This window comes from Grammomys surdaster, unplaced genomic scaffold, assembly GCF_004785775.1.
Source record: "Grammomys surdaster isolate TR1022 unplaced genomic scaffold, NIH_TR_1.0 338, whole genome shotgun sequence".
NCBI lineage: Eukaryota > Metazoa > Chordata > Mammalia > Rodentia > Muridae > Grammomys > Grammomys surdaster.
In genome coordinates, this window is record NW_021604757.1 from 2,529,689 (window position 1) to 2,557,195 (window position 27,507).

Here is a 27,507-nt window from a genome sequence, read left to right on the forward strand (position 1 = left end):
CGGCGCGGGGAGGAGGCCGAGGTCTTCCAGCCCTGGCCTGAGGGTCCCCGAAGTGTGGCTGCGGGACCTCTGGTGGAAGAGCGATTCAGCCAGATGCACCTTCGAAAGCAGGTGTCATACAGGTAAGGAGAATGGGGGACGAGGGAACGCTGCGCGGAGACCACCCCACCATCAGCACTGAACTGGCAGCGCATGTTCACGACGAGCCCACCTTCAGCTTGCCTGGCCCTGCTCTAGGGTCTGGGGATTCAGAAGGGGTGTCGGGATAGCTTTCCTTCTCGAAAGAGCTAAGAAAGCTCTATTTATTCAGCATCTAATTACGGAGTGCCGATTGTGTGCCTAGTGCTGTGTCTCTGTTCTTGGAGAAAACCCTCCGAGATGTGGTCCTCACTAATCTCTGATGAGACAGCAGTGCGAAGTCTTCTGGCCTTTCTTCCAGAAGAAGCAGGGATGCCCTGTACATTCGGTCTTCCTCCTCTGTACCCTCCTGTGGGCTGCCCCTGTGCTAAGCACAGAGGTGCCTTCTGCCACAACAGTTGGAAACCTACTGTCCGGAAAAGGGAAGAGCATTCCCACCAAGCCCCCAGTATCCCAGCAGGCCTACACTAGCATCCACAGTTGCAGAAACCTCCCCTGCATTGCCCACACAACATCTTAAACCATCAACTGCCTAGATAAGATCCCATTTCCCTGGTTCTGCTGTTCTAGCTTAAAGAACAGGTAGAAACATCTGGAGTGGGCCCCAGCGGCCACTCTAATGAGCTGGAGAGAGAGTGTGCTGTTCCTCACAAGGTGGTCCCCAGTGAGAGGGAGGAGATGGATATCCTCACTTCCCCCTTCACCTTGCTTCCCCATCAAGCCTTTAGCACTGAGTGACTTTCTTTGGAGGGTCTAGTAAGGACATCTCAATGTGCCTCTCCATCCCTTAAAGCCATTAGCCTGACGGGAGGAGACAAATCTCTTGTCTACTGGCAACCACAAAGGGCTTGGGTGTGTCTGACAGTGCTCTGGTTCTCCTTGGACCTTCTGGGAAGAAGGATGATAAAACCAGCCCAGTCCTGAGACCTGAAGGGTCCTTAATGGTTTTGAAGCCATTAGGCCTGCATCACTTAAGGAAGGATGGAGAAGGAACTTACCCACCGTCCTGAAGTGGGTTTCTCAGAGGAAATGGGGATAGGTTAGTTTTCCGAGGGTCCTACCTGCACTCTGGGAATTCTGGGCATGTTATATTCCATTACCAAGATCTTCCAGAGCTCAGAAGACAGCATCATCTGCCCAGGCCACTAGCTAAGATCAAGGAGATCCTCTAAGTGCCCCCGAGGGAAGAGCAGAACATGCAGAATCCTGGAAGAAATATTATTGATTTGGGAGTCAGGAGACCTGGACAAAAGCGCACGTACTATGTTCCTTAGCTGTCTGGGCTCCTACAAAAAGCATCAACAAGATTTTTTCCCTACATTCAAGTCAGGGAAATGTATCAGCTGCTGCTGGAAAGGAGGCCAGGGTCAGGGAGAGACTTGGAGACTAGGAAACAGAGCATGATGAAAGGATTGACATATAAGACGTTATGAGTGTGTGAACACACATAGCGGGTGGAGAGGCAGCTGTAAGGACTGACACTCCCCACGCAGAAGCTTTTCCACAGGCCACAATGGGAGTCCCTAGGCATCAAAGATACATAGTAACCAAGTTGGATCTCTTCTTCCAAGGATTGCACCAGGACAGGACTGTACAGGATGAGGCTGTGCTGAGGCCAGCCAGGGGTCTAGTCTTATCACCAGAACTGGGCAAGGCATTACCGAAAGGAGAGCCCCTGGGTATGGAAGAGAGGATGCCGCTCTGGGCCCTTTGAGCCTTTTGTGGTGGAGGAAAAGGCAGAGGCTGCAGTGGAACAGCCACGTGGTAAATCCTGAGAGGCCTGCTGACCTATGCTGCTGCTCCTCTCTTCCAGACTGTCCCAGAGCTCTCAGGAGCTCAGGCCCACTGTGGCCCTTTTCACACCCCCATGCCTGCTACTTCCATAAAGCTCTGGCTCACAGCTAACCCTCCAGTCCTGCTGTGAGGAGTGGCTAAGAAAAGCATTTGAAAGCCCTTCACGGAGAAAAAGGGCTTTCAGCAGAAGTGCGAGGGCAATGGAATACGAGGGCAGGAGGGGTGCAAGCGGAAGCAGGACGGAGGCTGGGCTGCTTCTTACGCAAGCGAGGACCACAGGGGCTTTCAGCAAGACTGTAGAAGCTTCTAGGGAGGAGGAGCCTGCTGAGAAGTACCTCAGGGCTCTTTCCAGAGCTATCTTAGGTTAGAAAACAAAACAAGTTAGGATTTGAGAAGGATAGGCCCTTGTTTGGGTTAAAAGGGACCTGGTTTCCAGTAAACCCCATTGAAAAGGGCAGGACAGTATGTAGAGCCCTCCTGTCTCACTTCTGTATGTAGACTGGGGAGAAGGTATCCCAAGCACCAGAAGGAGTCCTAACCAATTAGGGCTGGGTTCAAGAGACTTTTTGCAATGATGACTACAGCTAAGGAAGACAGAGGGTATGAGGGTTGCTATGGGAGATGCTGGGTTTGTTGTTTGTAGATCACCTCCAGTGTTATGCCCAGTAGGTACCAAACCAGATCACCTGAGTATATCTTTTTTTTAATGAATTTAAAAAAAAGATTTTTTAAAAAAGTATGTGTGTGTGAGAGAGAGAAAGCCTGCACGCCAGGTGTGTACAAGATCCCAAAGAGAAGGTCAGATGCCCTGAAATTGGAGTTACAGGTGGTTGTGAGCCACCATATGTGTCCTGGGAACTGAACTTGGGTCTTATTCAAGATCAGTACATGCTCTTAATTGCTGAGCCATCTCTCCAGCCTCCTAAAATGTATTCTTAAGACAGAGTAGCTCAGTGGCAAAGCGCTTTTATAGCATGGGTAAGACCCATAGGTTCAATCCCTGGTTAAGACATCAAGAAAAAGCCAGGCAGTGGTGGCACACGCCTTTAATCCCAGCACTTGGGAGGCAGAGGCAGGCAGATTTCTGAGTTCGAGGCCAGCCTGGTCTACAGAGTGAGTTCCAGGACAGCCAGGGATGCACAGAGAAACCCTGTCTCGAAAAACAAAAACAAACAAACAAACAAACAAAAAAGATATCAAGAAAAAAAAGTGAAATGAATTCTTAAGCCCTTGGACGTCCTGGTCTAGGATGACTCAGGCTAGAGTCTAGATCTAGACCTGTAAACCTCTCTTGTACTTCTGATAGCTCGGCCAATTTGAAAACCACTTGTTTCACCTATGGAGAAGACAAAGAAAGACTCTGGATAAAAGAGGGTAAGCTAGATCTTATTTGCTGGGTGTGGCTGGCAGGAGGAATCTCTGTACAGAGTCTATCACTGCCCAGGAGTTCTGGTCCTGCTGACACAATGCCTGACACGGACTTATGGGGCTCAGTCTTTTTCTTCCACAAAAGTAGGATCCTGTACAAGGCCAGACAGTAAATATTTTAGGCTTTGTAAGTCACGTGCTCTCTATCACAGGTATTCAGCCCTGCCAGTGGTGCCAAAAAAGTTGTCATAGGCAGCGTGCAAAGGATTGGGGGTGGCTGGCTTCTTCTAAAGCTTTACTCAGGGACCCTGAACTTTACACTTCATATCATCTCATGCCGCAAAATATTATTCTTTTGCTACTTCCTGTTTCGAGAAATGTAGAAACATTCTTAGCTCACGGGATCCTACACAATCAGGCAATGGGTCAGATGAGGTTCCGGAGCCATGACCCAGTAGATGGGATAGTACAAACATTCTAGAAGCACTCTGATTCGGCCATCCACCTGGGCAGAGACCATTCCCAGAAAGGCAGCAGATTTCTATGCATGCACAGGGCTTGGGCTCTGAGGGTCTGATAGTTCCTGGAAACCAGTTCTGACCCTTCGGAGCCTGTGAAGCTTTCACCTCTAACCCTGTTTCCTCATATGGAAAATGGGAACAATTGTACCCACTCAGTAGTACGGCTTGAAGGATATTACAGACAAGGGGCGTACAGTTCTTGGCTCCAGGGGAAGTAGTGAACCGCCAGCTATGTCTTTCGCTTGAGTAGGACCGGTCAGGGAGGTCCAGGAAGGATGGTGGAAGCTGCCTCTGAGCAATGACAGTGGGAACTGAGGATAGCAAAGCCAGCCAGAGACTGAGAGCAGGAACTGAGCACGTCCCAGCCCCCACTGCCCCCTTTCCCCTCCACCCTTCCAGGACAGCTAGTGGCGCCAGTTGGCAGGGAGGGTGCCCCCTGCGGCGGCACACACAGCCGCGGGGACACAGCTCTTCGAGGGAGGGGCACCTGATCCTACTCTCCCTGCTGCTATTTACCAGAAGCTAAAAATAACCCTAGAGTGACAGGGAGATGAGGCCGATTTGTAATTTAAATAGCAACAGATAAAGCAAGAAGCTTGCAAGAGATCACATTCTGTCCCGAATTAAAAATGCAAAAACCGGGGGCAGAGAGCTGAGCTGGAGCAGGGGGAGGGAGGGGACCGCTGCCAAAGGAAGCCGGAAGCCGGGGGTCCGTCCATTTTCCTTCCTTGGCAAGAGCGGGAGCCCAGGCCCGGGCCGGAACTCTTTCCTCCAGTGGCAGGTTCACGCAGAAGAGGGAATGAAAGGCTAGACCCCGCAGAGTCCAAAGGCGGGAAGAGACTCATTTTAAGGCCTTCTAGCAGCAGTTGGCCGCCCAGAAGAGGGTTTCACCAGAGGATGTGTCCCCAGCAGCTCAAATGCCGGATGGCATAAGCCATTGAGTATGCCCAAGTCTGCTTGGAGGTACCTGTGGCTTTTGAGAAGGTCTCCAGGGGTGCTTCAGAAGAAGTGAGGGTTGAAGAAGTTTTTGTCTCAGTAGGTACATTTTTCACAAAAGGCACTCAGAAGAGCCATAAAGGGTCAGGGCCCAAGAACAAGGGTCCATCCAGGCTGGGAAACCTCTTTAGTGCTCTGGAAGGGAATGGGGGAAGAGACTGGATTCTTGGAGGCTTTGGAGATCCACAGATGATTGGGGAGGACGGTGTGTAGAGCAAGGCTGGGGTTCCCTGAAGGCCACTCTCATGGACTATTGTGGTTCAGAGAAGTCAAGCAATTTCTTAAGATCACACATCAGAAACTTACCTGAGCTATTTCATTCCAAAGCCTTTCCCCCAACCTTACAGGCTTCCAAGAGCTTGGCCTTTCATCCTGGAGGGTCTTTTCTTTGGGTTCCACACTAAGTGCTGGTATCTGGGAAGGATAATGGCACTGGTGGTGAGGGACTGAAAGGTGTCTTTAAAATGTGAGCTTGTGACTGTACCAGGGTATGGGAGGAGTGCCAGGTACCTACCTGTCCTGCTTAGGGGTTTTGTAGATTCCAAACTGGGGCCAGAAGGGAGACTCTGGAGCAGATCCTGCTGAACCAGAGAGAGCCATCTAAGCACCCTCTCACCATCAGTGCAGGGATTCTAATGGAGGCAGAGTGTCTTCCAAATGACCACAGTCTGGACCACCTCTGATTCCTAAGCTGCCCGTGCTGGTACTGTGTCCCCCGTCCCAACGAAAGAGAGTCCTGCCTTCTCTCTGCTCAGACTCCTTTCTGTTCATAGCTTTCATAAAGCCACCCAGGAGGGGTTTCTTCAATTCCCATCTGTCACCAGCAGCACCTACATCCTAACGCAGGCACACCCGTCCTCTCAGTGAGGGTGGAGTCTCCCAGGGGCTACGCAAGTATTTGGGTCACAGGCTTCAGAGCTGGTGAGGGGTTTAGACTTTAGAAAACCTCTAGGTGTCCAGGTGTGGTGATCTGTGTAGAGTCAGCTACTCTGGAAGCAGAGGCAAGAGTTTCACCAAGTCTAGGTATTTCTGGCAGCAGGACTCTGTGTGGACCAGCTGTATGCAGTAAGTTTGGCATTGTTAAGGTGGCCTCCGGGGTGTCAGTGACCACCAGGTGGTGCGTAAGGAAAGGTGAACCAGCCTAAACCAGAAATGGAAATGGAGCAGGCTACAACTCCTGGGCTGAACAGAACGCCCACAGGTCTCAGCGCATAGCGGAGGCTCCACCAATAAAACGACTGCCACACATACACAAGCATGAAGAACCAAGTGTGTTGGTGAGTGCTTAAGATCTGGGCAGGGGAGGAGGAGACCCGAAGAGACCTAGTGCATACCGGGCAAGCACCTTACCAACTAAGCTGAACTCTCAGTCTCGAGAAGCCCATTTCCCTCTCTCTACTCCACACATCAACATATTAAAAAAAAAAAATCACTGGGCTCGTATTTCTGCACAGTGGGCAGCACAGGGCTCAATAGCGTCGTAAGAAAAGATAATATGTGCAAAGCTGATGATACGAGATGCTTTGGAGCCAAGTGTCTGTCCAGGGTAAGACTGGGCGGGAACACTGACAGGCGCAGTGCTGGACCTTGGCAGGTGCTTATTAAAACACTTGTCTTAGGGATGACTGAAAACCTCAAGGCTGGGGACAGAGAGTCCAATGGAACTGCCAAATCTAGAGGAGATCTTCGATACTGTCTGAGTAGAGCTGAGTGCAATAGCTTAAATCCCAGTGCTTGGAAAGCTAAGGCAGGAGAATTACTTGAGGTTCTGGGCCAGCCTGGGAAACATAGTAAGTTTGAGGTTACTGTGGGCTACAGACTGAGACCCTGTCACCCAGTACCGAGCTGAGAGTATAACTTACTGTGGTAGAGCACGAGCATGCAAGAGAACCTAGCTAGTGCAAAAAAAAAAAAAAAGTACATAAATATGGAAAATAACATAGAGATCATTGGGTCCAATTTGAGGTTAATGCACAGCACAGAGTCTCACAACAAGGGCTGAGGTATGAGCTAAAGGACTCTCTTGTGAGCTCTCTACCCTTTCCTGGTTCCGTTGCTTGGGTTGGGGTCTGAGGGATGAAGACTCCAACTGACAAGATAGGAAGGACCACCATGACAGCAAGACAATGCATCTAGCAGCATAGACAGAATGGAATTCAGGGGCCAGGACCACAGCTGAGAGAGCATGAAAAAAAAAAAATAGAGAAAAATGTTTTATTGAGCATCTACTACAAAAGCATACACTTGCACGACATAAGCTGAAAGAAAACCCCACAGGGACAAGGGAAGGACACAAGGAGCCTGAAGGTCACATGGAGGAGGCAGGCTTGGCAGGTTTTGAGGGCAGAGAATGTCCAGGTCGTGGGTTGAGTATGTGGTGGCCTGGTACATTTCTTTTCCCCAGCTCCCACTTGCTCATCCAGGCCACAGAAAGTAGAACGCTTCATCCTCAGGGGCTTCAGCAAAGCCCAGAATAATTTTCTTACCCAGATTGCTCTTCCTGTGTATACCTGGGTGGATTCTGAGGGGTCCCTAGCTCCCTAATGCTGGTGCATGTCCCAGGAACGTCCAAGGGCATCCTCCCCTGCCCTGTACACCTGTCCCTCCCAGCCTTGTCCTCCCTACCCGATTGCAGAGCCAGCACAGGCAGCCTTGTACAGTATGAGCTCTATCCAAGTAGCCCTGGTCACATAGTCAGAGTTAGCCTGCGACTCAGAGCCTCCAGGCTGCCTGGCTTCCCCTCCAGGAGCACTGTTTCCTGCTCTCTGCCTGTCCAGATGGAAAACAAGCCCAGCCCCATTTCCTCTGTTTAACTGCAGGAGCTACTTGCAGAAAGCCTGAGAGAGGAAGGCTGGGCCTTGCCACAGCCCCCTTTTAGGAGTAGACCTTGGCCTGTTGGTAAAGTCTTGAAAGGCCACACCACCCAGAGCCCATCTCGAAGGATTCAGAGGTGATATGTTCAAGAGACAGCAGCTAGAGAAAATGGTGGAGAGCCTGACCATGCCCTCAAACCTTAGAAGGGCAATAAGGGATCTTACACCCTGGGGTTAGATTCTTGTGTGTGTGTGTGTGTGTGTGTGTGTGTGTGTGTGTGTGTGTGTGTGTGTTTTAAAAAACATTTTTGAGGGGGTTTAGATTCTTAATCTCAACACAAGAAGATCTTGGTCAAGTAAAATTAGAAGTTCTGTGCCTGTTTCCCAGCGAGGAAAACAGGGCTGGCAAGATGGCTCAGAGAGTAAGGATGCTGGCTGTGAGCCTAAGGACACGGATTTGATTTTCAGGACCCACTTGCTGGAAAGAGAGAACCGATTCTTGCAAACAGTCCTCTGACCTCTACACATGGGGCACAAGTAAATACACACACACACACACACATGTGTGTGCGCACACACATGCACATACATACACATAAACTCTAACACACAGAAATAAATATAATTGAGGGAGGGGTGTTGTCTGTGTTGTTGTTTGTTTGTTTTGTTTTTAGGACCAGGTCTTGCTATGCATCTCTGGCTGGCCTGGATCTTGCTATGTAGAGAAGGTTGGCCTCAGAGATCCACCTATTTCGGCCTCCCAGGTGGCAGAACTAAAGGCAGGCACCACTGTGCCTGGCTTCATTTGTTTTATAATTTTAAGAAAAGGAAAATAACAAGCTATATCTCATAGGGTCATTAAAGGACTCAATGAGGTAATTATGTATTCAGTAATGTTTCTGGCCCAGAAGTGCTTATTAGACTGAGTATTAATTATTCAAGTTATGCATCCATCAGGTAAGTTATTGAAAGCTACTATGTTCTAGTCACGAGGAATACAAGAGCGAAGGCCAGCCCTGTGAGGAGGGCTGGTAGCACTGTCAGCAGATTCTATAATGTTCGTGCTTTGTGAACTGAATTGACACTATTTCTATCCTCAAGAAATTCAGTCTTGCTGGAGTAACAAACATACACAGCTAAAGAACTAATTATAAAGCATCGTGGTTAGAGAATGCTCTCCAAAGTTTCAAATTCCTCTCAAAGCTGCCTGAACACTAAAGATTAAGCGTGGCCCTAACTAGTGTTTGCTTAGCCCCTCATGGTAGCTTCAAACTCCAGGGCAGTCTGGCCTCAGAAGATTTTTCTAGACCCTTCCAGCATCCTCCTGCCTCCCAATTCTTCAGCCACACTGCCTCATCCGTGCTTGGAACTTACGCTGCATCCACAATGCTATTCTCCAGATGGTCACGTGGTCCACTCTCATGATTCATTTGAGTCCATTCTCAAATGTCACCTCCTTGCCCAATCCCCCTGACTGCCACTCTTTCCCTCTTCATGTTGGCTTCCCCTTTCCATCTTTTTTAAATAGCACATTTCATTGCCTAACATGCATTGATGGTCTTTTTTCTATCTTCCTCTCCTGGGCTCTAGGTTCTGTGAAGGTACAGCTTGCTTCCCTGCTCTAATACAGTGGCCTATGCATAAGATGTACCAACTAATATTTCCTAAATTTTCTATGTCCCCTTTCACCTCTTATTTATTCCACTTACAATCCAACGAGTCCAAACTATAATCCACTCTACAGATGAGAAAAACTAAGGCTCCCCAAAGCTCTCTGACAAACATATTCACCGATTTATTGTTTATAGCCATCTTCTTTAAAATGTAAGATAAATTTAGAAGATTTATGGCCTGGTCCAGGTCACAGTGCTGGCAGATGGGAGAAACTGAACATGAGCTGGCATCTTCCATCCACTGCCGTTTCCAAGACACCGCCACCCTGTGTGGCTAGCTCTGTTGAAAGGTATGGTACATACAGGATGCTAAGAGAGAGCTGGACACAGACAGGCTGGAGCCAGTCTGTGTACGTCTGTGTACCTGGAGCCAGTGTGCCACCAGGAATGTCATGAAGTGAGAGACCATTAGCAGGACCAAGAAGTGAAATTCAGAGACGTTATTTGGAAAGTAAAGGCCTGGAGCTGGGGTGCAAATTCCAGCCCAGGCAGGTCCAGTGGGTGCCTGGCAGCTTTTGACTCCCGGGGTTGTCTCTTGACTGCTAGGCAGGGCTTGTCCCCACCTGCCCCTGAACTCCCATGCAGCTCTGTGCCTTGCCAGTGTTCTGCCCCAGTCAGCGGAAGGCGCCGACAAGCCTTGTGGTCCTCGGCTTGAGCCTCCAGCCGGCCTCTAGCAGCCCCCCCGCCCCCCCCCCCACGTCAGGAAGTGCGGAAAGAGGAAGAGAGTTGCTGGGCAGGATGAGCGCACTGGGGGCTGGCCACAGAGCCGGGGGAGGCTGCGATGTGGCTGCTGCTCTGGGCCCGGCGAAGGTGCTGGGGATGAAGGAAGCCGAGCTGCCAGGGGCACTGAGGCAGATGTGGCGCTCCCGCTCTTGGGACGTGCCACAGATCCCAGCTGAGGTTCCCCAGACACAGTAGGTACAAGGGTGGCCTGGGATGGGCACAGAGACCTCATCCTTCTATGAACTTTCTATATGCTGTGGAAGAATGGCAGAAGTGGGTTCATCCGTCTATTCCCCAGTAATTCCATGGAGACACAATCTAGAGCTGTTTGGAGGTAGCGCTGATGTTTCCAGGCTTGAGGTAATTTGATAGAAGGCTTTTCTCTGGGATTGGAGTTGAGAGAGAACGGCAGGGGTTTTCGGGATAGGAGCCCTCCCAAGACTGTGGTACACTATGGATGTAGGAGTTTTCTCGAATCTAATTCAAGGACTGTGTAAACTCAATGGAATCTGCAAGCTGCGCCCCCCAACCCCCACGGCCCCGAGCTTTTCCCATGAAGCTTGGTGATAACAACCCGATGACTTCCTCAAAGAAAACATGCACCCCAGGAAGCCAGGGTCAGGACCTTTTCTTATCCAGCTTGGTCCCCATTGCTAGCTGGAGATCTGGAACCCAGCTTCTCCAGGCCTACTAGAAACAGTGTATAAGAGAGAGTGGTGGGCTTCTGGGTGTTGGCTGTTGCTCAGAATCACAGGTATGTCCCTGGGTCACAGCCCTCTAGCTTTGGCTATTTGTGGCAGGCGAGGCCTGGAAAACAGGTTGCCAAAGCCCCAAAGGAAATGGTGAAATCGAAGGCAACACAGGATGTGGCTTTCTAGAACCGAGGGCTAACTGAAATAGTAGGTATCAGGGTGGCATGATCTGGGGAGGAGGTGGACCAAGGTCATTGGCTTCCAGGCCTCCCCGGCACAGCCCTGCAGCTTCTAGAGACCACCGTAGTTGTGGATTCCCAAATGTATGTGATGGCATGTCTCCTGGTGACTTCTTGTTCCGATTGGTCTCCTTTCTGGAGGAGAACATGTGTCAAACATGAAGAATATTTCTGGATGTGTATGTGAAATATGAGGTCCTTATAACCACTGCCCTCGGGGATATCTGTGTGTAGGAGATAGTTTCTTCTGTATGGGTGTATATGTGAATGAGTGTGTAGGTTGTAACTGTTGTCTTTGTGTGTATTTGAATGTGTAGGAAGTACATAATTTATCCTTATGATATAAGGATTCAAGGGAACATTGAACACTGTGCTGGGAAAATTTCCCTATGTTAGGAGTGGGTGAAGGGTTGAAGCCATTGTGAACAGCTGTAGAAGGATGACTTTGTCAGAGGAACATTGAAGTTCTTTGTGAGTGTGTGAAGGTCATTGAAAGACTTTGGTGTCCTGAATGTGAGAGAAAAGTATGAGTTTGATGAGTGAAGATAATTCCATGTGAGGGGCGTGCCTGTTGTGTGTAGGGAGAGCGTTGTGTGGCTTTTGTCTGTGGGTGCGCCTACGGATAGCCAAGGGGGTAAGGGTGGAGAGCACATGAGTGACTGAGTGGGTGCAAAAGAGCAATATATAACTTGTGAATGCGGGAGAAGTGGTGACAGACGCCCTCGCGTGTGTATACTTTGATCATGTAGGTTGTTTGGTGGAGGAGGACATAGAGGGGACGATCATACATCTGGGAACAGCTTGAGCAGTTCAGGCCAGGAAGTCAGTCCCATCCAGGCAGTCTGGCCACGGAGCTGGGGGTGGTGCCCTCGTAAGTCCCGCCCCCCAGGCCTCTTCGACGGGCTTGCGACAAAGCTTGAGACCGGCAGAGGGCGCCGTGGGGCGAGTGTGGCGGAGCGGCCGAGGGGGCGTGCTCGGCGGCGGGCGGGCAGGCAGAGGCCCGGCCAGCTATGCGGGGTCCTGCGGCCGCGGCTGTCGGCACTTCCTGGAGCGGAGGCTGCTTCCCCGGCACCTGGGAGTGGGGCGCGGGGACGCGCAGCACAGGGCGGGCGGAGCGCGCGCTCGCCATGAGCTTGGCGGGCGGTGCGGAGCCGGCGTGCTGAGCCCCGGCCGCCGGCCCGGCATGGGCGTCTCCCGCGGGCCCGCCGCCGGCCGGGGCTAGGGCCGGATGGAGCCGCGGGACCCCAGCCCCGAGGCCCGGAGCAGCGACTCGGAGTCGGCCTCCGCCTCGTCCAGCGGCTCCGAGCGCGACGCGGGTCCGGAGCCGGACAAGGCGCCGCGGCGCCTGACCAAGCGGCGCTTCCCGGGGCTGCGGCTCTTTGGGCACAGGTGAGCGGGGCGGCGGCGGGACAGGCTGTCCCAGCGTGGGTATCCAAGCGCCAGGCACAGGCGGTCCGGGTGGTGCGCGCGCTGGCACTGGCTGGTAGTGCGCTTCGTCCTTAGTGCCGTGACAGGGTCAGCTCCTGACCCTCCTGCAGGGAGACAGAGTCACCCCAACTCCTTGGCACCAGCAGTCAGGGACCCTACGACTGGTCACCACTGCTTTTTGACAGTCTCCCTGAGCCTGCAGTTACCAGCGTGGTGGGGGCGGTCATACCACCCTTCATGCTTCTCTGGAACCCATTTGCCAACTACCACATCTTGGCATCTGCCGATTGTGGTCATTGTGATTTGCCACAGCACATGGTTGTCCCCAGGTCACTGATTAAATTACTCGATGTTTTATTTTAAACTTCTTGGGACTGTGGGTGCCTAGCGTTTTGCTCTACTTGGCTATTACATAGCATGAAGGTAGCACCTTCTCCCTCTGCTACACAATCATCTCTTCACCCTACCTTCTTCCAGCTCTTGGCTTTGGAAAGGGACAAAGTGGCCTGTAGTTTTCAATCAGAGTTGGCTGTTCAAGCTTCATCTTGCCCCTTCCCCAAACACTCAAAATGTCACCATATTGTACCTGTGACAGAGCTTTGACCATGACGGCGATGAGAAACTGGAGGGAGGGTATGGAAAGACTGAGTGCAGGCAGTTCATGGCATGTGTGCTCTGTCTGTGCCTGCTGGAAAAGCCCTGGTATAAGGTGCCACCCAAGAGTATCCTACCTGACTCTCTGATCTTTTTTTTTTTTTTCCTCCTTTCTTTTTTTCCTATCTGACCTCTGAATTTCTTCGGTGGCTGAAAAGCTTGCAGCCAATCAGCTAAGAACCCTAGAGTTCTGATTGGACTCTGACCTCAGACTCTGCCCAGGGCCTCCCTCTTCGTTTTTTTTTGTGGCTGTTTAAGGCTTTGCTGTCTTTGGCCCCTTCTGAGCTTTGCCTGGGCCCTTTCCAGGGTAGACTTACCTACTAATAACCTGTGTGGTTTTCCTCTGTTGTGTGGGTGGTGTGCTGCTGATCTGTGCCCTCCACCTGGTTTACCCCTGCCAGGGCCCTGTTCTTTGCCCTTAGAGCGTGCTGCGAAGCACACGCCATGCCACAAGGATTTCTGGAACCTTGCACTGGCAGATGGAGCCCCGTGGTCTTTTGAGAAGCCACACGGGCTTCAAGATCTCCTACAAGAGGGCAGACAGTAACACTTCCAATACTTCTGTTTTGTTACCCACAACCAAGCAAGATAGAGCAGTTTACACCCAGCTCTGCAGGATGTAGCCTCCTGTGTTCACAGGCTCCTTGGGGGGGGGGGCCGGGGGGGGGCACCCTGAAGGCTTCCTGTTGCTGCCCATAGGGTACCAAGTGTTGAGTGCTTTTGACCTGAAGCTGTGTTCATTTTGAAGAGCACAGGTTTGTGGATGCAGGGATGAGCCTTGGGCATAGCCAACAGAAGATCAACAGAGTGCTGAGTACCTTTATATAATTCTCTAAAATAAGCAGGATAGGTTCTATTTCTCCATTTTTGTAGATGAAATAAACATACTGTCAGAGAGAGGAGCCATTTTCCCAGAGTCACACAGCACATAAGAGGCAGAGACAGCATTTGAACTCAGGTTGGTCTGATTCCAAGATCTACATCCCTTTCTCTACATCAGGATCTCAAATACAACATCACAGAGGCCCAGGGAGCATTAAGAGGTCAGATTCTTAGATCTTACCGTTGGAATGTCTGCCTGTTAAGCTCTAGAAGTGAGCCTGGGCTTCTTCTACAGCTTTCCAGGTGATTCTGTGATACCACAAAGTCACAGGGTCATGGCCCCCCTGGGATGGGGAGTGATCTTCTAGCATGCTTATCAAGAAGAAAGTCAAAGAAGGCCTCTAGAAGGCTGGTTGTGGTAGCTTGTGCTATGTACAGAGGGCAGTGGTGCTTTTAAAAAAAAAATGAAGACACTGGGAGCTCATGATGGGGAAGCTCCTCTGGCAGACTTGGGCCTTCAGGATCTGTGCCCATTAGTGCCAGACCTCCCTTGACTTCATTTGCTGGCCAGGTGACAGGAGGAACAGACATGTGGATTGTGCCCCAGTCCAGGTTCTGTTCTTTTAACTGATGCTGCTCAGGTAGTCCTGCCGTACTTCTTGGTCCCTGGGAAGTCTTTGGTTGAAGCCATCTTTTCCCAGGCTCCATGCTTATTTATAACACAGCTTTTGTTTCACCTTGGACATTCAGCCTCTGTGTTCTACCACATGCTTCTGCCACTTAACACCTTACACCTCGGGCTGGGGGACCTTATAAGTGAACAGGCCAGAAGACAGGATCATAGATGACACCAGCTGAGTGTTGACTCTGAAAGCTGCGTTGAACTCTGTCCTTGGCTCAGGTGCAGAGTATGTAAACAGCTAGCAGTGTCTTCCGTGGGCTTGGCAGGGCCACATGTGTGCTGTTTGTGTCAGGTCAGGAAGAACTGTGTCCATGGTGTCTTCCTTCAAGCCTGCCCCTGCCCCATTCAACTGGTATCGCTGGGTGGGGTCTGGGGAGCAGTTTGCCATTTCCCCCTTTTTCAGTCCAGAGAGACACAGAGCTGAGCCAACTTCCTCTCTTATAGATTCTTCCCACCTCCAGCTCTATCCCACCCCACTTCTTCATGGTGGAAACTGACAGCCCCCTCTTAGAGGAAGACGGGGGGTGGGGGGGACCTACTTTAACCCCCGGTCATCTCATTCTCTTCTACCCTGAGTTGAGCAGGTGGAATCTTTACATTCAGGTTCTGTGACCCTAAGGTTTGGCCCTTCTCCAGTGAGAGGACAGTTGCCTAGAACCAGCCCCATGGAGGGGGGACAGACTCACCTTCTGGCCTTTTGCCAACAGCCTGGTCCTGGGCAGGTCACTCAGCTTGTGGATTGGCTGGTTTTGCACCCCAGGGGCATCATAAATTACCTGGCACCATACACATTTTGACAGAAGGAGCTTTGGCTGTCCAAGCCCCTGGGAGCCAGAATGTCTGTTCTGCCATCTCTGCCCTTCATCAGTCTCAAAGTCAGAAGCTCCCAGAGGGCAGGAGACACACCTGTGGAGCAAGTTTGACACAATAGGTCTCATTTAGAGGCTATGCCACACGGGGCCTATGAGCCTAGTCCTGAAGACGAGGCTGGCAGAGGTGCCTGGAGCAGGATGAGCAGAAACAGCCCCTGTTTGGGGTGGTTTGCAATGAATGGGGAGGGACACCTTGAGGGATATCTCTCTTTCAGAGGTGAGAACCCCTGTCTGTGGCGCCAGGATGTCTCAGGGCAAAAGGAATCTCTCTGAGTGAATCAGTTGTCTTGCTTAGGCTAATGCTGAGAACAGTCCAGGTGGCTGGAGAACCTTGGGTTCCTGCCAACCTGGGGAGGAGGGACCTCAGTGCCTGAGCTGGGTGCATCTGACCGTCTGCTCCCACTGCAGCCGTGTGCCCAGGACCAGAGCTGGCTCGGGTTGGCAGGTAAAGGAAGAATTCTGGTCCCTGTCTACTGTCACATGGACCAGTTTCTGGCTTACATGTCAGGGGCGGGAATGGACAGTTCCTGTTGTTTTGTTACCATAACAAAGGTCAAATCCCCACATGCAGACTGACAAGGATTTGCACTTAATCTAAGACAGTAGAGAGGGGGAGTCCTTTCAGTCAAGGACAGAGGAAGGACTCCTGCCCCCTGAGCAGAGGAAGCCTAGACTTGGGAGCTGTGTCTGGGAAGGAGAGCAGCAGGCCTGCCTACATCTTTCTGAAAGCCTTCCCAGAATTTTCCATGTTTCCCCAAGCAAAGGTTGATGGGCAGGCTGGCCAGCTTTGAAGCTTGGGCTGGTTGGTTCCTCCATCTAGCACAGAGGGCCAGAGGGCACCAAGGTCCTTGAGCTCCCCAGGAACCTGTTCTGCAGTATCACTGTGACAACAGCAGGGGGCCGAGGCTACCATAGGAAGGACACTGGGCCCAGAAATTTTCTTTTAGCAGACCACTTGTACCTGTTGTGGGTGGGTCCAGACACCTTCTCTTGGTGAGTTACCTGAAGACCCTAGCTGCCACAGTGAAGCCAGTGATCAGGGGTGTGTGTTTCTGTATCATGTAGCTCCACCCTTCCCTGTCCCTGAAGGGCAAGGCCCGGTGAAGTAGCCTCTACTCAATCAAGTCTCACAGCCAGCCAGGGACAGGTTCATCTGTGCTGCATTACAGGGCTCCAAGGTCTCACCTGCGTTTGTCACCCGGCACTCCCAGCCTGTCTCCTACTTCCTTCCTGCCCTGTCAGCCCAGGGAGGGGACATTGTATGCAGGAAGGTGAACTTTGCCTTTAGGCCAGTAGTTCTCAACCTATGGGTTAGGACCCCCTTGGGGGTCAAATGACCCAAGTTGTTTGCTTAAGACCATCAGAAAACATAGATGTGTGCCTTACAATTCATAACAGTAGCAAGATTGCAGTTATGAAGTCACTGCAGCCACAAAAGTAACGTGATGGTTGGGGGTCACCATAGCCTGAGGGACTATATTAAAGGGCCACAGCATTAGGAAGGTTGAGAACCACTGCTTGAAGCTCACAGCTCTCCTCTTTCCTGAAGCCATTCCTCGTGCTACTGTCCTCAGCTACCACACTACCGAGTGTTTCATGTGAGGACCCTGGATGCCCTGAGAGTGTAAGCATCCAGGTTGCAGTATGCTTCCCCCAGCCCCTTGGCTCTCAGCCCTCAGCCTAGCTGGCACTTGTGTCCAGGAGGGAAAGGCTAGGCAGAGCAAAGACCAAATGCCTACCCTCTTACCCTTGCCCCTGTCTTAGCTAAGGGCATGTTGAGAGAGCAGCTCTGAGTGGGACCAGGAGCTGTGGTCCACAGTGGGGAGGGTGGGTGAGAGGATTGAACGCTCATCCAGCCCTTCCCCTCGCACCTGTGTTCAGGTGGATGCTGTTCATCTTTTCTGACCGTCAACAGTTTCTCCAAGCTTGTAAGTCCGCTGGTTTCATAGACTCATTGCAAGGATGACCTCGGTGGGTTTACTTCCATTTTACAGATGAAAATGACCAAGGCTCATAAAGGTCATGAAGTTCGCCCTGGGACTCAGCTCAAAAATCTTTCCACCGCACCTGGCTATTAACACTTCCCTTCATATATCCCACCCTAACCTGCAGAGCCTCAGGAGGCTTTGGGTACTGCCTGGGTTTATTGAGAGGTTTGTACCTCACTAGGAAGTTGCCAGAGATGCATGAGATGCTCTGCCCCTAGAAGGTGACCCCCCTGGGTCCCTTGAGCAGGAGCAGACTGGCTGTAGAGATACTGGGTAGGCAGCCTATGGCTGGAAGCCAGCCGTCATGGTGCTTGACAGCTGGACCTCAAGAAGGGCACACCTATGACCTTTTCTTAGGTGCCAGGGGAAGAGTACTCAGAAGATGGGTTAGAGGAGCCTATGATAGCCTGGGGTCAGCGAGTGGCCTATGTCCTGAGGAAGAGATTAGGTCCCACTTGTGCCCAGCACCCTCTCTCCCTCTACTTGCAGAGACCTGCTCCCCCTCCCTTCTGGCAGAGTGCCAGTACAGAGCTCCCACAGAGAGGCCTCTCCCCTGCCAGGGCTGAGCACCATCATAGCACATGCCAAAATAGCTGTCTGGGAGCCTGAGCCTGCACCACCCACGCCCCAGCATCTTGCGGGTTAACAGCTTGCCTGTCTCTCCACCCCCCCTTCCCTAGCTTGCTGACATTTTACAGAGAGAGCCGGGGGTGGTTGTGAAAGGGGGCAAGTTGGTTCCTGCTCCTTAGCCCACATAGACAGCCCACTGATACAACCTGCTGCAGCCCACCTACCTCTGGAAGGCATCCTGTAGGAGGGTCCTGCTGTCTGACCTGGGGAGACAAAGCTGAGGTCTGTCTTTTAAGCCACACAATGAGTGACATAGTGTTGAAACCAGACAGGGGAGACCCAAGACAACACTGGGCAGCTGGCCTCCCTCTCATGGCCTTTTTTAGTTTTTAGGGGTATGTGTGAAAGATGGCGGTTGAGACATCTATTGCCTAGGCCTGCCTTGAACTCATAGCAATCCTCCTACCCTAGCCCCTTGAGTGTTGAGATTAGAGTGAGCTACTATACCCAGCTCCTCTGGAAATCTTTTAAAGAGACTAAAACTTGTTGGCTGGTGCTAGGATCTGTAGCAGATACTCATACTGGCATAGCGGGCACTTTATTTCCCCAGACGCTGGGTGATTTTTACTTTGATCTGAATGGTATCCCTTAGTTGAGCATAGAGGTTCATGTATGTAATCTTAGTACTTTGGAGGCTGTGGCAGGAGGATGGTGAGTTTAAGGTTAGCCCGGGCTATATGAGTTCTAGGCCAGGTTGGACTAAATAGCCAGATCCTCTCTTTAAAAAGGGTGAGGAGGTTAGTATGGGGGAGAGATGTTGATCTGATTTGCTTTAGTTTGGTTTTTGAGGCAGTCTTGAACTAAAAATGGCCCTCCCCCTTAGGCTCCCAGTACAGCGTGAGCTTATTAACCTTTTTAGGGTTTTCACTGTTGCTTGCAGTCACCAGAGATTGCTCATGTGCTTAGCTCCCTGAGTGTCCCTTTCCACCAGGACTCTGGCCTTGGCGTCTTGGCTTAGAGAGATGTTACTGAATTATCTTGCCAAGCGGTTCCCCTAAGTTTTACGCCTCTGGAGGTATTTATTTCCTTTTCTGAAACTCATTAAACTGAGGAAGTGTTTATTGTGAACACGGTCTCTTTCTAGCCTACAGCAATCCCTAGAGCCCCTCAACCCCCAGTTATCAGTGAGGAGGTTGAGGCTAGGACAACTGAAGCCCCTTAACCTTAGAGCTGGTCAGAGGCAGAACTCTAAACCCTTCCAAGGGCAAGGTGGCTGCTTTTGTTCTAGCAGAGTTCTTGCTTTAGCAATAAGAAAAGCCCTGGATGGCATTCATCAGTGCCTGGGGACGAGGTGGGGGTCTGGGAGCTGGAGAGCTGATTCTAAGGATACTAGTGGAGGTTAAATTTTGAATGGAAGTAGGGGGTCCATCTCCTAGCAGATAGGGAATTGAGATTTGTACAGGCACGTGAGAAGGGGAATGGGACTTGAAAGTCCCATTGGGAGAGTCAGGAGAAGCATTAGCATCCCACAAAGTGTCAGTCTGCAGGCTGCCTGTAAGACACATGACTTATCTACCCAGTGCTAGCAGCGGGCCTGAGAAGTTGGCCAGCCATCCTGAAGCCTTGTGCTGTCAGCCTGACGAAGGCTAAGTCGGGACCATTCACTAGCCCTCTCTTCACTCTTCAAGTCATGCCCAACAATCGGGGATGCGATTACTAGTGATACAAGGTCCCGGGGTCTGTGACCTCACAGGGTATGCAGCCTAGCAGGTCAGTGCTGATGGCCCAGAGTAACCAGAAGAAGGCCTGAGTGTGGGAGCTGCTGCACTCCGACCTCCCCAGGACAGGTCCTGAGGAGAACTTTCTGGCAGAGCCAGTGTCTGAGCAAACAAGATGAGAGGGAAAAGGAGAGGTTGAGTTCAGTAAACAGAGGGGCCTGGTTTCCATTATAGAGACTCCAGGTGGCAAGTATAGAGCCATTTGTCTGTGTTCCAAGTGGTAAACACAGGCTTGCCAGTGTGGAACTACTGGGTTTTCACTGCCACTCTGCCACTTGTCCGCTATAGGCCCGTGGCTAGCCACTGAACTACATTGTGACTTACTTGCTCATCGATACTGTGAGGACAGATAACAGGGATGAGCAGTACCAACTAGTAATTAAATCAGAATTAGTAGATAATATTTGCTTAGTCGAGTATGGTAGAGCTTGGGAGGTAGAGGCAGGAGGATCATAAGTTCCAGGTCATCCTAAGCTACGTGAGACACTGTACCAAACAAACAAACAAACAGCCAAGTGAAGTGTGTATTTGTTAACATATAAAAATAGGAACATGGGCTCAGAGGTTAAAGGCGCTTGCTGCCAAGCATATTACTTGAGTTCAATCCCCACCCCAGAATTTACATGGTAGAAGGAGAGAACCAACCCCTGAAAGTTGTCCTCTAACCCTTACATGTGCATTCTGGTGTGATGATACAGGCGTACCAACACGTTCATGTGAAGGTCCGTGTGTGCCTGCATGTACACAAAATAAATGTTAAAAAAATTTTTTTTTTCAAAGGAAAAAAATAGGAAGGAAAGCTGCTGGCTGTGAGGCCCAGGGCCTTCTCAGCTGTCAGTGGGAACAGTCATGTAGAACCGAGTGCTCCCAGATAATTCTGGGGCAGCCGGGGACTGAAGGGGAGCTCTCAGAACCAATTGGCCATTCATTACTAGCAGGACTAGACTCTGCGGTGGACCTAGAACATGGAGGAAGAAGCTGGGAACATTTCATCAAGGAGTTCAGCTAGGGCCCTGGCTAAGCACCACAAGCTTTTACAGCAGCCCTCCCCCCACCCCCCAGCTGTTTTATACAGAAAGCCACAGAGAATGTGGAGTATGCAGTGACTTCCCAACATGGAAGGGACCTCCAGGTGTCACTCACCAGATCTCCAAAAGAGGAGAGGAAGATGGCCACCCAAACAAAAGCTGTTGTTGTGCCCAAACAAAGAGAAGTGGCCTGGGCCTGTGGCCAGCCCTTGGTGGGGTACCCAGGAGGAAGTGCTTCCCATCCCTGAAGGCTCTAACCCCTCCCCCACGGAATTCCCTGTTCCTTCCTCCAGAGCTGACCTGAAGTAAACATAGCTCCCTGCCAGCCCTGTGCTGGACCCACCATACCCACATATGCTCACCAGGCCCCAGCCCCTGTGAGCTGGCTGCCTGGTGAAAGAATAAGGCACAGGGACCTGAGAGAAAGAGGTATCCAGGGTTTCTGTGGTTGAAGAACTAGATGGATGGTCAGCGGGAGTGAGTGGTTATCTGGGCAGCTGTGAGCAGGTATATCTAGGTGACAAATTAGGAGGGGAGGGGAGGAGAGGGGAGGCCCATGTTCTAGGCAGATTGTCAGGTGTAGAGGCACAGCACTGAAATTTGGCTGCATTATAGTTTAGGTTACACCTGGGGAGTTAGTGCCAGAGTAGAATCCATATCTGCCAGGCTGTGAGAATTACCTCTCAGTCCAAGGGTCTCTAAGTGACCTGGTACTGCAGATGCTGTAGACAAAGCGATTTCCATAGGAATTGTTTCTGAGCTGCCATGATGTGTGCCTGTTCACTGTGCTGCCATCTGCAGAGGCAGAGATAGGGAGCATTAACAGCCAGCAGGGCCCCTATTGTATATTAATGTTCTTTAGAAAAAAAAAAAAGTTGAGAGGATTAGACTGAGGAGAGAGCCCAGTTAGTAGAATGTTCATCTAACATTCCCAAAGCCTGGGATTTTATCCACAGTGTTCTGTAAACCAGGTGAGGTGGCATGGCTCCAATCCTAGCACTCAGAAGGTAGCTATGTAGGGGCTTTGAGGACAGTCTGGGCTATGTGAGACCATCTGAGAGAGAGAGACAGAGACAGACAGAGAGAGACTCACACACAAGAGAAATTGATTGAGGAGGCTGAGACAGGAGAATAACAGCAATAAGATACTGACCAGTGTGTGCGTGTGCGTGTGTGTGTGTGTATGTGTGTGTGTAATTTGTGTGATGAAATGGAGTTTACCGAAATCATTTTTGCTGCTAACTGTAATGTGCTAAAACTCTTAGCTGAGGCAAGCTGTGTGTTCTACTAATTGCCCCCTTCTTTCTTCCCTTTCTTTCTTTCCTTTCTTTTAATGGGGCCTCTACATAGCTCTGGCTATCCCGGAAGTCACGATGAAGACAAGGTTGGCCTCAAACTCTCCCAGAGATCAGCCAGCCTTTGTCTCCTGAGTGCTGGGATTAAAGGCATTGGCCACTACCTCAGGCCTGCCAGTGGCATCTTTTGTACTGAGCAGCTGACAGACAAACTAGTCAGATCCAGGTGTCTGGCATACATTTTCCCAAATATGAGTGAGATGAGCCTGACACCTAAGAAACTGTATCAATATTTGTTTCCAATAAGAAATCTGAGTTTGAGCAGAACTCAGAATTTTGGAAACTTTGTATCTACCTTCTGGTGGAGGGAGGAGCTTTCCCAGACAGGAAACTGTTAAGAGCAATAGAGACAGCAAAGGTGATGATTTTTTGATGTTCTGTGAAGAAATGTATCAACCTTTGAAAGATCAGTATAGCATAGTACCACAGTATTCTCCACTGACTTACACTTGCTGTCACAAAATGCAAGATAGTCCTGTAGCAGTATAAGCCTGTGTTCCTAGCTGTTGAAGAGGTCGGGGTAGGGGGTCACATGATCTCAGGAGTTCCAGACTAGCCTGAGCTACTTAATGAGACCTTTGTCTCAAAAACAGTCACCCCATACCCCCCAAAAGAAAATCAAGACCTTGCAAGGTAAAACTTTATGCTCATTGGTAGGGTTTGACCTTCTACTGGCCTTTAAGAAGTAAGACTTGTCAGCTTGTCCTGGTGGCATACTCGTTTAATCCCAGCAGAGGCAGAGGCAGGCAGATCTTTTGAGTTTGAGGCTAGCCTCATAGTGACTTCCAAGACAGCCAGGGCTACATATACATAGAAACCCTGTCTCAAAAGAAAGAAAGAAAAACAAAGAAAGACCACTAGTCATATTTTCTTGTGATGGCATAGAGTAGCCAGAGTTATCTGGAAACCTGGTGAACTTTCCTCAACTCCACACAGAGTGAGGCTTATTCCTTCATGTTCTGCTACCAGGGCAGCCTGGTATCTTGTGCAGGGATGGATGCTTCACAGGAACCAGCTGCTGCTAGAAAACCAGGTACTAGGTTTGCAAAAGCGTAAAATGGGCCAGCATGAGGGCTCAGCAGGTAAAGGCATTTGCCTCTAAGTTGGACTGTTGAATTTGATCGCCAGGAGTTGCACGGAGGAAAGCTCTCTGGAATGTTGTCCTGCGACTTCCACGTATACTCAGTGGCACTGGCACACAGAGCAAACATAATAATGTTTAAGTTAAACAGTGTCTTTTCACTGATTCTGTTGTGTTTTATGCAATATTGCTCTCCCTCCTCCTGGTCTGCCTTCCTGGTCTCCCTTCTTTCCTCCCTCCTTCCCTCCCTCCTTCCCTCCCTTCCTTCCTCCCTTCCTTCTTTCCTTTCCCTTAGACAGATTTTCTCTATGTAGCCCAGGCTGCCCTAGAACTCACTATGTAGACTAGGTTGGCCTTGAACTCAAAGATGCACCTACTTCTGCTTCCTGAATGATTAATGCTCTTACCTTTAGATTCTGTTTGGTTAAATCTTAGTACCTATCACCTGCTCCCCAGGCAACATTCTTCTAGGAGTTTTAGAAGTTATTATTTCTGAAAAATGGGAAGTGCTTCTGGAATCTGGAAAGTTGATAGCTGGCATTCCCTGGAGAGCCATGACGGGAGCATGCCCCTTGGGGATGGGGAGGTGTTGACAGGGGTCACCCCAGCTGGTCTCTCCTAAATATTCTTCAACTGACATGGACTCAGGCACCTCAGAAAGGCCCCGATCCCCCTTGACAGGGCCAGAAGAGCCCGGCTCTAGAGTTCCAGCTCATCCACTCCTCAGGCAAGAGTCACAGGCTCAGGAGCCTCAGGGACACCATCTGTTCAGCAGGGACAGTAAGCCTCCCGCACAGGGGAATTACCAGCCTCTTGGCTAATAATGCTGGTGAGAAAAGGCTGTCTAAGTTGTGAAACACTCAATAGATAATTATTTTCATGGTTGTTTTGTCTGGATCCAGTGTGCTTAGCTGTCCTAGACCCCAAAAAACCTGTCCCATGGACATAGGAGGACAGTGAGTGATTGTCTGCCTTTAAAAGGGGGGCCGGGCTGCTCCTGCCCATCTATGTACCTTGTCTCCCTTGTGCAGACACTGTGTGGGCTGGCCTGTTACTGAAGGAAAGAGTATATTGATGGCTGTCACCCAGCCTGGCTTGGGACATGGGGGAGAGGTGCCAGGAGGCCAGGTTCCTGTGCCTGATCGTGTGCACCGCCTACCCTCCCACCCACTGCCTGCCGCCTGCCTGCTATAGGGCCAGGAGCCACCACTGGGAGAGGAAGTGCAGTCGGTTACCAATCGGGCTATTTTCATAACGGTTGTCTCCGGCTTGGGGGAGGAGGGTGGGTAGGGGGAGGGGGCAGAGGCGCAGCCGCTGCAGCTAGCTCTCCAAACTAGGACTTGCTCTGCAGAGTCCGGCAACTCAAGCAAACTGGAGCAAGAGCGGAGGCGCCTGCGACCCCAGTCCCCACCTGCTTGTCCGTCCACCTCTTGCCTGCTGCCTTGCCTTCCAGATCAGGTCAAAGTGGGGGTCCCCTCTCTTCCTTACCTCCTGCTCCCTTCTGTGACTGGGTGAATTTGAGGAGGGTGGATCAGGGCAGGCCCAGGCACCACCATCTCTAGATAAGGGCTTTCCCCACCAGCCCTCCTCCTCTGATAGGAGAGGAGCAGGCCCTACTGGGCTCCCCAGGCCTGGGCAGACCCTGAAAAGAAACACTTGGCTTTCTAATCACTCTGTTACCCTTCAGCCCTGGTCCACCCATTCATCTGCATGCTGTCCTTGTGTTCGGAGCAGAATCTCTTTAGTGAGGGGACCTGGTAAAGTCCACACCCTGCCTGGCCAGCCCAAGCCAGCCTAGATGAACTGGCTGCCTTCCCAGCTTTCCTCTCTTCCCCCTGACTCCTGAGGCTGTGGGAGCCGAGCAACCGGGGCTGGCTTTTGGCAAGCAGTCCCTCCGACCAGGCAGGCCTTCATTCTGGGACAGCTAGAGTACAGGTGTCCTACCCCAGAGCAGCCTTCATGGAACAGAGGCCTGCAGGACCCGCCATCCCCATGGCATGAAGTAGCCACTGTAGCAGGACCCAACTGGTGTCCTGTACAGGTTCCTCTGGAGGCTGAGGAGGTCCTGAGGACCGGCCTATTGCCAGGTGCAGAGGGCATTCCTCAGGAGCAGACTCCCAGGTGGCATGGCTGTAGGCCTTTGTTCCTCATGTGGTGAGTGGTGGCCAACCTGGCCACTCCTGCTTCCTTTTCTGGGTTCCCACCCGCGCTGTGGGCAGAGACAAACCTCAGGAGGTGGTACGACCACAGGCCCTGCAGTTCTACCCTGTCCCAGGTCTGCCAAGTAGCATCAAGTGCTTTCTGTGCACCGCAGCAGCACAGTGCCCCTCATGCTGGCCTTTGGTGGTCTGAGCCAGCTTGCACATGGAAAATGGATGGAATGACTAGTTGAACTGCTGAGGGTGTGGTGGTAGACGCTAGGTTCCAGAGTGTTTGCTTGCTTACTTATTTATTTACAGACAAGACTCACATAGCCCAGGCTGACATTGAACTTGCTGTATCATCCAAAATGACCTTGCCTCCTGCCTCTGTCTCCCGAGTGCTGGGGATTACAAGGTTGTACCACTATACCAGGTTTTTCATAGTGCTGGTTTTTCCCACTTGAAGCCAGTATCAAGTGTGAGATGGTTTGGCTAGGAGGCAGGCGGCTGAGGAAGCACGTGGCCTGTCTCCCTCATGCCATCCCGACCTCCCTCCCATAGGCCCTGTCCTCGTCAGGCTCCTGGGGGTCAGCTGGAGATTAATGTGGCCCTCTGAGACATTTTTATATTGTCTTCCTTGAGTGTAGCTGGCTGCCCCAGACAAGCCTAGGAAGCCTAGGAGGCAGCTATTTTGCTGTGCAGTTGGTGTGCGACCCTTCTGGGGCCTCCCCCATGGCTGTTACATGCACAGTGTAGTGTGTGGAGGGGATAAGGGGTGGGGCAAGAAGAGGTGACCACTCAGAGCAGAGCCATGGGAGAACTCCAGGCTCAAACAGGGCTTCTTTTGTTTGCCTGCTTTTTAGTTAAATTAGTTAATTAAGATGGGGTCTCGCTATGTAGCCCTGGCTGTCTTGGAACTTGCTTTGTTAGCCAGGTTAGCCTCAAAGTCACAGAGCTCCACCAACCTCTGCTTCTGAAGTACTGGGACTAAAGGTGGGACCCACCATGCCAAGTTTTTTTTTTTTTCCTTTTGTATTTCTTTTAAAACAGCTGGTATATACACTGTAGCCCAGACTGGCCTAGAATTCACTCTGTAGCCTAGGTTGGCTTCAGACATAGAGCAAACTTCCTGTCTCATCTTTCCAAGTGCTGGGATAATAGGCATGAACTGCCCTAGAGAAGCCTCAGCAGAGATAGGCAATCTCTGGCCAGCAGACCAATGTTTCTATGGAGATGAGCGGAACAGGAAACATGGGGCCAGCGGGAGGGGGCAGTGGGAGCACAGTGGTGTTTGGGGGTGGGAGTATCCCTCAGGAGAACTTGCCATGTCAACTAGTCTTAACAGTCTTCTTAGATAAACAGGGAAACTGAGGTCCATGGTACATGGCCACATGCACTGGCTTGGCCTTTGCTCCACTGGGAGGCTGTACCCGGAGCAGCTGAGGAAACTTGTTACAGGTGTGTCCTGGAGCACCCAACAGCGTATGGGTTCTATAGTTGTGCATGTAAGCTACCATATGTCCTAACAAGGGCTGCTTCCTTCTTGTCTTGTCATGCGGGTCTGGGACAACAGGGAGGGCCCAGCCTTTACCACTGACCAGAGAGCATGGCACCACCTCCCCCACAGCGACTGTTGGCCTTTTGTTTTCTGGATGACACTAGCTAGCATCAGGCGGTGTGATGCGTCTGGGTGACTAATCTCCTCCAGGCTGGGCAGCTGTCACAGTGGCCTCAGCAGACTCGTGGAGAAAGCTGACACCCTAGGGGAGAGCTGGCAAGCTAGTGCCCTGGTGACAGCTAGGCCTGCAAGTTCTCTTCCTGGGAGAGAAAATGGACCCTAACTCAAGTAGCCCACACTGGCTGGCTGTGTGACCTGGGCATGCACTTGCCACTTTCTTATAATGAAGCTGTGGCCCTGCCTACCTCAGAGGGCTCTGATAGGATCAGTGAGGTGGTAGAGGGCTCAGAGTAGCACTGGATGGGTGTTAACATTATGGGTTCTTTCTCTAATCCGTCTCACCTCCATCCCAGGGTCCAATATCTGCTTCACACTCTCTGCCTGTGGGCTTTGTGTATGCTGCCCTTAGTGCCTTAGCTTCCTCATCTGGTGCATTCTCTCTCTCTCTCTCTCTCTCTCTCTCTCTCTCTCTC

At 51.2% G+C, this 27,507-nt stretch overlaps 1 protein-coding gene across 2 annotated transcripts in view; it reads left to right on the forward strand.

The window, feature by feature from the left end:
- The first annotated feature begins 10,041 nt into the window (after positions 1 to 10,041).
- Dgkz (diacylglycerol kinase zeta) overlaps positions 10,042 to 27,507 on the forward strand; it is a 31,613-nt gene continuing 14,147 nt past the window's right edge. Inside the window, exon 1 of one of the 2 annotated variants that reach the window (XM_028778549.1) lies at positions 10,042 to 10,217. In XM_028778549.1, coding sequence (XP_028634382.1) covers positions 10,042 to 10,217 — 176 coding nt within the window. Of the gene's footprint in view, positions 10,218 to 11,940; positions 12,347 to 27,507 lie in introns of those variants that run through there. The other variant, XM_028778550.1, reaches the window with a different exon arrangement.